At 52.3% G+C, this 9,595-nt stretch overlaps 1 protein-coding gene across 10 annotated transcripts in view; it reads left to right on the top strand.

Moving 5' to 3' along the window:
* The first annotated feature begins 1,767 nt into the window (after positions 1-1,767).
* Positions 1,768-9,595, top strand: part of TCF7 (transcription factor 7) — a 54,051-nt gene continuing 46,223 nt past the window's right edge. For 8 of the 10 annotated variants that reach the window (XM_048960287.1, XM_048960286.1, XM_048960284.1 and 5 more), the window contains exons 1-3: positions 1,768-2,475; positions 2,573-2,639; positions 2,864-2,973. In XM_048960287.1, coding sequence (XP_048816244.1) covers positions 2,281-2,475; positions 2,573-2,639; positions 2,864-2,973 — 372 coding nt within the window. In that variant the 5' untranslated portion in view covers positions 1,768-2,280. The remainder of the gene's footprint in view (positions 2,476-2,572; positions 2,640-2,863; positions 2,974-9,595) is intronic. The other 2 variants (XM_048960282.1, XM_048960280.1) reach the window with 1 other exon arrangement.

The following is a 9,595-nucleotide window of genomic DNA, read 5'->3' as shown; positions in this document are numbered from 1 at the left end:
TTTCCATGGGAACTGCCTCACAAAAAATCTGACGCCGACACAGAAGTGTCTGCTGCCTTCACATTGGCTGCAAAGATGTTCATTTTGGGTTTCCTGACCTTCGGGGCCACTCAGGGCTGAGCATTTTCTGCAACATCGCAGCCAGGGCTGGGGGCTGCACAGCAGTGAGTGGCAGGGTGTGCGTGTGTGCACCCACATGTGCAGCGCCTGCGTGGAATGGCCATTGCTGTGAGAGCACACGTGTGTGCCTTCAGATGTGTGCAAAGACTTCTGCCCTCTGATCCGTGCTGGAACATTTGTGAGCAGCTGTGAGTGTGCAGCGCTCGTGCAGCTGCGTGTGCTCGTGTGGGGCTGTGCATGCTGCTGCGGGCAGCTGTGTCTTGGTTGGTGCTGCTGTGTGCAGTGCGGGTGTGCAAGTGCTGGTGTGTGTCAGGAGTGTGCAGTGAGTGCTGATGGTGAGCCAGGAGTTGGATGCAATGATCACTGTGGGTCTCTTCCAACTCAGGAAATTCCATGAGCCCTTGTGTGCATGTTGGTGCGTGTGGGCATACACACACCGATAGTGTGAGCAGCACAGCAGCAGTGTGCACCAGCAGTACAGGCCGTGTGCACAAAGAAGAGTGCACACAGAGCTATGTGTGCACACAGGTGTATTTGCAGCTGCATGTGCAGAACTGTGCATGCAGATGTGTGTGCAGCAGTGTGTGCACACTAGCACTTACATACACATACAGTTTGCAGTACTGTACCACGCCGTGCCGTGCCATACCACACTGTGCCTTATCATGCCGTGCCGTGCCGTGCCAGAGCTGGGTATGAAAATGTGTGTGCAGATGCATGTGTGTGTACATGTGTGCACTGATGTGTAAGCAGAGCTAAACATAAGTGCACAGATGTGCACACGGGTGTGCATGCAAACAAACTTACATGGCTTCACTGTGCCCCTAGCTGTGCCAAGTAGTGCCATGCAATGCTGTGCTGTGCCGTGTCATGGCCACACTACCCCACACAATGCTGTGCTGTACAATGCCACACCATGCCATGCTGTGTCGTGCTATACTATGCAATGCAATCTGTGTTGTGCTGTACCATGCAATGCCATGCTGTGCTGTACTATGTCATGCAATGCAACGCTGTTCTGTACCATGCCATGCTATGCAATGCAATGCCATGCTGTATCATGCAATGCTTTGCCATGCTTTGCCATGTACTGCCATGCCGTGCTGTACCATGACACGCAATGCAATACCGTGACGTGCCATGCAATACCATGCTATGCTGTACCATGCCATACAATGCCATGCCATGCTGTGCCATGCAATGCCATGCTGTGCTGCACCATGCCATGCAATGCAACACCATGCCATACCATGCAATGCCACGCTGTGCCGTACCATGCAATGTAACACCATGCTGTACCATGCAGTACCACACCGTGCTGCACCATGCAATGCCACACCGTGCTGCACCATGCAATGCCACACCGTGCTGCACCATGCACTGCCACGCCATGCCGTGCCATGCCATGCTATGCAGCGCCACATCACAGCCCCGCAGCCCAGCAGCACCGCACACCCCTCCCTCCCCCCGCTGCCCCTTTAAGGCAGACACCCCTCTCCGACCGCGCGCGCGGGCTGCACGCTCGGCTGTGCGCGCGCGGGTTCGTGTGCGCGCGGGTGTGTGCGTGTGCGCGCCCGCCCCCGGCCCCTCCCCGGCGCTGCCAATCACCCGGCGGCCGCTTTGATGTCGGCAGCCCTTGGCCGCCGCGCCGCCGCGTTCGCACACAGGCACCGGGCGCTCCGTGCCTCTGGCTGCCGCCGGCGCCCGCTGCTCCCGGAGAAACTTTGCGGGGCTCGGGCCGCGGGGCGGCACCGGGGGGGGGGGCAGCGTCGAGCGCGGCATCCCGCGACGCCTGCCCGGCTGCAGGCTGCAGAGCCCCCCGCCAGTTGCCGGGAGGGAAGGAGGGAGGGGGGGGGAGAAAAAGATTTAAGAAAGGAAATTTTTGTATTATTATTTTTTAGGGAGATTCGAAAGGGAGTTTAGGAGAAGGGGGTAACATTTATAAGGGAAAAAAAAAAAGTTTGTTAGAATTTAGAGAGGGAAAAAAAAAAAAGTTTAGGAAGAAAAATATAGAGGGAGCGAAGTCTTTTTTCCGAAAGCAAAATAATCGAGGGAGAGGAGGAGGAAAAAAAAAAAACAACCGACCTACGCGCAGACGGACGCGAGGAGGAATCGCGGTGAGAACAAAACTGCGGGGAAGTTTTGCGCGGCGGGAGCGACATGCCGCAACTGGGCAGCGGCGGAGGGGACGACCTGGGGGCCACCGACGAGATGCTGGCCTTCAAGGACGAGGGCGAGCAGGAGGAGAAGATCCCCGAGAACGCCTTCACCGAGCGCGATCTGGCCGATCTCAAGTCCTCGCTGGTGAACGAGTCCGAGGGTAGCGGCAGTCCCGCCGCCGCCGCGGACCCTGAGGTGAGCCGGCCGCCCCGCACGGCCCCCCGGCACGCGCTCCCCCCTCTCCTCCCGCCAACCCCGCTCTGCCCTTCTCTCTCTCTCTCCTCCCATCCAGGCCATCCGCCGCGTGCAGGATCCGCAGAGGGTTTATCAGGAGAAGCTCCCGGACCACATGGAGGATGGTTAGTGGCGGCGATCCTCGTGGCTCTTCCTCTCTCCTTCCCGGCCCCCTCCAGCCCCGCTCCCAGCCCGGCTCCCCCGGGGCCCTCACACCCTTACAGTGCGCTCCTTTGGGATGACGGAGCCAAAAGGCTCCCAAATACACCATCACCTCTTCCGTCCCCCCCCGACAGGCAGAGCAGCCACCTGTCGTAAGGCAGATCGTGATGGGGAACTCTGATTTTAGCAGGTATGAAGCACCAGGACCCAGGGATGTATAAAGGATCTGCGTACTCTGGCTACCCCTTCCTCATGCTCTCAGACCCCTATCTGCCAAACGGATCTATGTCACCTCTGGTGAGTGCATCCTCTCCTTACGGAGACCTTTGGTGGCCTCTCACTGCCCAGCTGTGCTGCAGGTACCATGCGGGCACCTACATGTGCTTTTTTCTGACAAATTGTGTCTAAAATGCCCAGTGCTGTTCCATGGAAAGGGGAGTGATGCGAGCGCTGCTTCTCCCCGAATTACTGGGGGAGCTTCTTCACAGACCCTGTTTTCTAGGCTTGCCTTTGTGCTGCCAACAGTCAGATCCCAAGCTCTAATGTGGAAATGCTTCCTTTATCTGGGTCTGGAGGTGAGCAGCTGCTGGTGTTGGTGTCCAGAGCTGTGTCCCGTGGCTCAGCTTCAGTTTGACATATCTGCTCGTGAGATGGCCAGCCTGGGGCCTGCTGCCAGTTGGGGCTCTGCTGTGGGTGATGACCCGGAAGGAGGATCTTCAACTTAAATCTTAAACTCTGAAATGGCAATGGAGGTTTTTCAGTCTCGTGCAGCTGGACGGCTGTTCCAGTCTTCCCATAAAGTTTTTCCTTCTCGTGTCAAATCACCTTTAGCATCTCTCTGTCATTTAATGCTTACAAAAAGTTTTGCTATATGAATAATTGAATTAAACGCTTCTGTACGAGAGCTGTCTTTGCCCATTGCCATTTTCCACCAGGACTTTAGAATTTCCCGATGCTGCAGCACACAGAGGCTGTGCTCGTGTCATTTCAGGGGAGCCAGCATTGCCGCATTCATTTCAGGTGTTACTCCGTATTTACAGTAGGCTGACGAGATCAGAACATTGTTCAGTGTATTTTAGTTTTTAAGCTGTGAAGAATCTAGAATGCCCTCCTCAATGTAAGCACTTGGTTTGCTAAGAGGGGTAGGGATTTCAAATTGGTGTTACGAGAAATAGATGGATCGTGGCATGGGGAATGAAGTGTGATAAAATGCTGCTCGTGGCAATCAGTGCCGTGTCCTCCCACCCCAGCCTGCTCACCGGTCAGGCAGGAGAAGACTGGTCCTCTGGTAGCTGTACCCCTGCATTGCCCCGCTGACACAGGAGGTGCAGCTCCTGCTGAGATCAGGGGCAGTTTGGGGGGATCTCTACATCCTGGAGTTGCCTTCATCTTCCAGCATGAAAAGGTGTTGGCAAGACACAGCCTCGCTGCTCTCAGAACAAGCAGCTCTTCAGTTGTTTCCCATCTTGTGTCCCTTCTTCGGGGATCCAGGTGTTCCCTCCACCCCTCGGAAATACAAAGCTGCTCCACTGATGAATTGTAATTGATGATACTAAATTTGTCTCATTGAAACACATTTAATTTGCTCTCTGGTGTAGAATCTGTTCAAGTTCGAAGTTGCATTAATCTATTCATTGTAGCAGGATATTTCTTTTAATCTTAAACCCTTACTAGATGGGCAACAAAGTCCAATAGCCTATTTATTAGCAATTAAGCTGAAAAGTAGATTGTGGTTTGTGAATTGCCTTTCCCCTTGAGAGTGTAAGAAAAAATCCAGGAGGTTACTGTTGGAGCAACAGATAGATGTGAATAGGCTGCATGGAACTTATGGAGGAGAAAACTGAGCAGCAGAGAGGGAATGATTCCCTGAGAGCCACCGAAATCACCTACGGCCTTAGTGAGCGTTGGTTGGGTCTGCTGGGATCCTGCGGTGTTTCTTAGCAATGTTGCTTAAAAAGCCAATTCAGTGTTTTGTGCTAAAAATGTGTTACTGGAGACTGAGGGAGAAATCTTCCCCTTTCTCAAGGCTGGCCATTCCTTTGGTTTTTGATGTTGGTACAATAATTCTTCCAGTCTATATTTCCGAGCCGTTTTTTCTTGTGTTTATGTTGACGGTGTACATCTTACCATCACTGTACAGTGTACTGCCCTCGTCTGTATTGCTGCTGTGTGCATTGCGAGCTGTGATCTGGCGACCGCTTCAGTAATTGAGGAGGTCAGATCTGTGACCAGAGATCCCAGATATTAACCCTCCACAGAAGTGCATTTAATTAATGTTCCAGCGTGAGTTGGAGGGAAGGTTGTGTGAGTGGATGGGATTATGGATTGCAGTCATGCGTGCGTTTGATGGTTGGTATTTTTGGTTAATGGGGCTTCCTGGAAACAGTTGTTTGCTGTTAGGATTAATTTCAGAGTCCTGAAAAACAAAAAATGAAAAACGTGAACCCAGGTGTGTGCTTTTGCACGATACTGAGGTTTTGCACTTAGCTACTTGACAAACACCATGCAGAAGGGCAGAGGGCACTCAGCCCTGAGGCTGCAGGCTGAGCCCCTGCCCAGCCCTGCACCAGCAAGCCCCATTATTGCTGCAGTGCTCGGGGTGCTGTGAGGGTGCTGGAGCCGTCCCAGAGCGCTGCTGCCATCGCTGTAGTGCTGCTGCCTGTTCTGCAGTTTTAGTTGTTTGGTAGCATCGGTTTGGTTTTGTTTTGCTCAGGTTGGCCCTGCCCTGGTGATGCTCACCCGGCATCCTGCTGGGCTCCCTCCATCTCCGTAACCCAAACTGCATTTTCTGTCAAAACAAACCCACTGGTGTTATTTACACATGCTGCTGTTGCTCCTGTGTGATGCGCTGAGCATGTCTGGGTACCTGACATCAGCAGCGCGGAGCCAGCTGATGTACTGGGCCCTCACCTAGTGCAGGATGTGGCCAGAGCCAGCCTGCAGCAGCATCCAGCTCGGCTGGCAGCAGGCTGCCAACACAGGCTGCTTTTTAGGGCAGCTCGGCCAGATGGGCACCATTCTGAGCATGCACAGGTATCCATCAGTGGCTGCAGAGATGGCAAACAGAGAAGGGAGGGCAGCAGGGCGGCTGGGAACGCTGGAATTGGGGATAGAACAGCTGGAGCTCAGGTTTCCAGTGTTCTAGGAGCACAAATAGCCATTGGCTGCTCTGGGCACAACGGGTCAGGAGCATCTCAGCATAGACTGCAAACATACCTGAAATCTTGATGTTTTTCAAGGCACCAGGAGAACCGTTTCTCACTCGGCTCTCAGCTGTCACATGCGTGTGGCACGAGTCTGCTTTTGCTCTCCTGATGCTTGGAAAAAGTTCAGCGTTTCCCAGGGCAGAATATATGGGATTTTCGGGTTAGAAATCTGCAAGAAACTTCCAAAGAACATTAATGCACTGAGGAACTGTTTTTCTAAATGAAATACAAAATCATAAAACTATATCCTTTTTTAAATAGTACAAATGACTTTAAATCAAATTAAGGTACATCCTTAGTAAGAACATCAGCCTTTTAGGTGGTTACAAACATTAGAGGTCAGACATGGTCAAACATGTTAACACTTTGATCAGATTAAAATATTTTTCTTGCTACAGTTGTATAATTGAGTTGAGACCCGAGGGGGTTTTCTGAGCATTGTTACATCTTGTACCATGTGGTAGTTAAATCTTAGAAGGAGCATTTATAAGTTCCTTCTGTGCATAGGTTTGTGAAGCAGGGGCTGCACGGCCCCGTCCCATGCCCAGCAGTTGGGCTCTGCTCCGTGCACTGCCTGGGTTGTGGGGGGTTCTGTCCTCCCACCTTCACTGCACCCCTCTTGTGTGCAGGCACCAGTGGGGTGTGGGCTGGCGGGACGTCAATGCTCTGTGTAGGAAGCTGAGGCACTGGGCTATGTCCTGTTCTTCTGGGGGAAACCCAGGGCCTCCATTTCTTTGGAAAATCATTTTCTTCGCTGTTAAGCTCTCTAACTGGAGCTCATGTAGGAGCAAAAGGGTGGCGGTACCTTCTAAATCTCTGCACACTGACAGCCCCCACGTGAGACAGCTGGCCTAGGAAATAATGCAGATGTTCCCGAGATCTGCCCAGCTCCTCAAGTTTGCTTTCCATTCAGTGGGCTTGAAATGTCCCCTTGGGCAGGGCAAGATCAAAGTGCAACCACTGCACTTTGCCACAGGTCCCAAATGTGTATCATGAGGTCAAAAAGCACAGAGCTGGAAGTCTCCTTCAGTGGTTAGAAGGAGAGGATTGGTCCCAGGGGCAAAGCTTTAATGCTGCCCTATGCTGGACAGGCGCTGAAGGAGCATGAACTGGGACTGGCTGCTGCTGCTGCTACAGCCCCTTCCCCAGATCTGCTCCATCCTTTGGAGGGAGGCTGTTGTCCTCTCAGCATTTCATGAAAGAAATCTGCAGCTCAGCTGCTTCTTTATACAGGTCTTTCTATGCTGGCTTGCACTGTCGGAGCAATGGTTTTAACGTTCTTTTTTCCTGTGTGATGTTCTGATTCTGTTGAAATGAGTGGCAAAAGTCCCCCATGTCCACTCAGCTGGGGTTTGTCTCTGTGAGGGGCTGATGCATCCCTCTCCAGGTGTGGTGCCCCATTTGACAGAGGCTGGCAGCTGCAGCCCTGTGCGGATCCAGCAGTACAAGAGCAATACCAGCACCAGGCAGGCTTCCTGGTAGCAGGATCTGTGCTATGGGACCTGCCCATGACAGTGCCCTGTCCCCACGAGTGGTTATGTTCCTGGCAGAGGACGTTAGGAGTGCAGCGACTGATGATGGATAAGTCTTTTAGCAGACAGACACATGAATAAATAAAACAGCAAATCCACTTTTTCCAGCTCTTCTACCTAGCTTGAAACGGGATAATGGTGAAAATAATATTTTATGTTAAAGCGTGCTGTTGGATAGGTGGATGTACTGAGGTGCAGGGCTTCCGAGGTCGTTTATTGCATGTCTGATTCAGTCTTGGTTCCCCCCAAGGAAAATTCTTGCGTTAATTTCTGAGTTCATATCACACCCTCAATTTTGAAGCAGAACTTCCCTTTGAAATAAATTAGAGAGCTCTGCTTAAGAAGCAGCGACATGATACAGCGCTGCGTGTGTGTGGTCTAATATAACCTTATTTTTAAAGTTGTTTGGAACGAAAAAAAGAGAGAGAAAAATGTCACAGGGAAACAAAAGCGAGTTTTATGTAAATCCTTGCCTGTGAATAACTCTGCACGTGATTTAGATGGCCCAACAGTATCTGCTCTCCTCCTGGCATTCCTTCACAGGAGCTGAGCTGGCTGCTGATGAGGAGCTGCTCCGGCGCTGTGCAATGTGAGGGCACTGCTCCTGCGAGCTCCCAGCTGTTGCAGTTCACGAGATGTTCTTAGCTCAACTGGTTGAGAACTAGGAGAGAAAAGCAAAACACAGCATAAACTCAAGCTCCCAAAGCTCATCCATGTTAATGATTAATATTTTTGAAACTTTAACTGGGAAGAACAAAGTGGTTTGGGGGTTAGTGGCACACGGCGTGTCCGAGATGAAAGCAGAGCCGCTCAGCCTGCTATCCTGAGCCGTAATGGAGTGAACGGGGAGGGAAGCGGCAGCTCTGGGAAGCAGAGCATGTCACAGCATCTCACGGCCAGCTTTCTGCGATAAGTCTGTAGGCCCCGCTCCATTCCCACGTTTGGGTGAAAAATCTGACAAATTTGGGTTTGTTTGCATTTGCTGTTCCAGGGTTCCCGTCTGAGTAACCACATGGGCACTTCCGTGGCTGGGCGAGACGTGGCGAGGGCTGTAGGGATGACTCGGGCTGCTCTTGCAGATCATCTGTGAAGGGTCAGATCCCAATCTCGGATTGTATCCCTCTCTATCCGCAGTGTGATCTGCAGGATCAGCAGGTTTCGGGGTAGAGGTGGTGTGAGCTGCAGACCTGAGATTGCAGTCTGCTCCGGACGGTGTCTGTGTGCCATGGCAGTCAGTGGCAGATCGCAGTCGAACAGTGAGAAACATCAACAGTTTTGAGGGAACATCTATGCTTTGACATTAATTTCACACCCGCGCCGCCTTGTCTGCCCTTTGGCTCTGAGTGATACAGAGAGAACGAATTTAGTGTTCATTTTGGATGGTTTGGCCTTTGACCCCCCCTCGCTAATTCACCACAAGGAAGGTAAAGGGAGGACCTGGCTCGGTGCAGCCTCTGTTGTGGGGAGGCTGTGCTGCACAGGGCAGGCCTGGAGGAACAGCAGCCCAGCACGTGCTGCTGTGCAGCTGCTAAAAGCCCTGCTCCGTGTGTGTGTTGGGAATTCCTGATGCAAACCCTCAAGGATCATCTCCTGCCTGTCTGAGGAGGAACCACCTCGCTTCCCAGCACAGACCTCTCCCATCCCAGCCCTCCAATGCTTTGCACAATCCTGTAACGCACATCATGCATCTCCTTCCAGTTGCTGCTGCTTTTCCTCGTTTTCCCATGCCTTTCCCACTCCAGCTCACTGCTGCCTGTGCTGGGAGATAGCTGGCATCAGCATCTCTCCCAGCCTGATGCATCTGTGCTCTTACCTCATTCACCCACAGTGGGTGGAGGGCACAGAAATAGGAGAGCAGGTTCACACCGCTTCCTGGACTCTCTGCAGAGCTGCTGCAGCAAGGAGAGCTCCTCAGCCTGACAAAATCCCATCGTGCTGCCAAGCCGGGAGGTGTCTGTACCCCCACACAGGCTCTTTCATGTGCTGTTCTTCCAAAGATCTCTTTAAAAATACACACAACATGATACTCGCTCGTTAATCTCTATGTCTGGAGGCAGGAGCGAAGGTTTGGTAGGACTAGGTGACTCAGAGGGTTGGTAACAGGAGACAGAGCTGCTCGTTTCCCAGTTTTAATCCCGCTGATTCAGGGACAGCCTCACGCCCATCCCTGGCGGTCCAGCA

The sequence above is a fragment of the Lagopus muta genome, chromosome 14 (assembly GCF_023343835.1).
Source record: "Lagopus muta isolate bLagMut1 chromosome 14, bLagMut1 primary, whole genome shotgun sequence".
Lineage (NCBI taxonomy): Eukaryota > Metazoa > Chordata > Aves > Galliformes > Phasianidae > Lagopus > Lagopus muta.
Note: the sequence above shows the minus strand (reverse complement) of the source record. Positions and strands in the feature narration are given on the sequence as shown.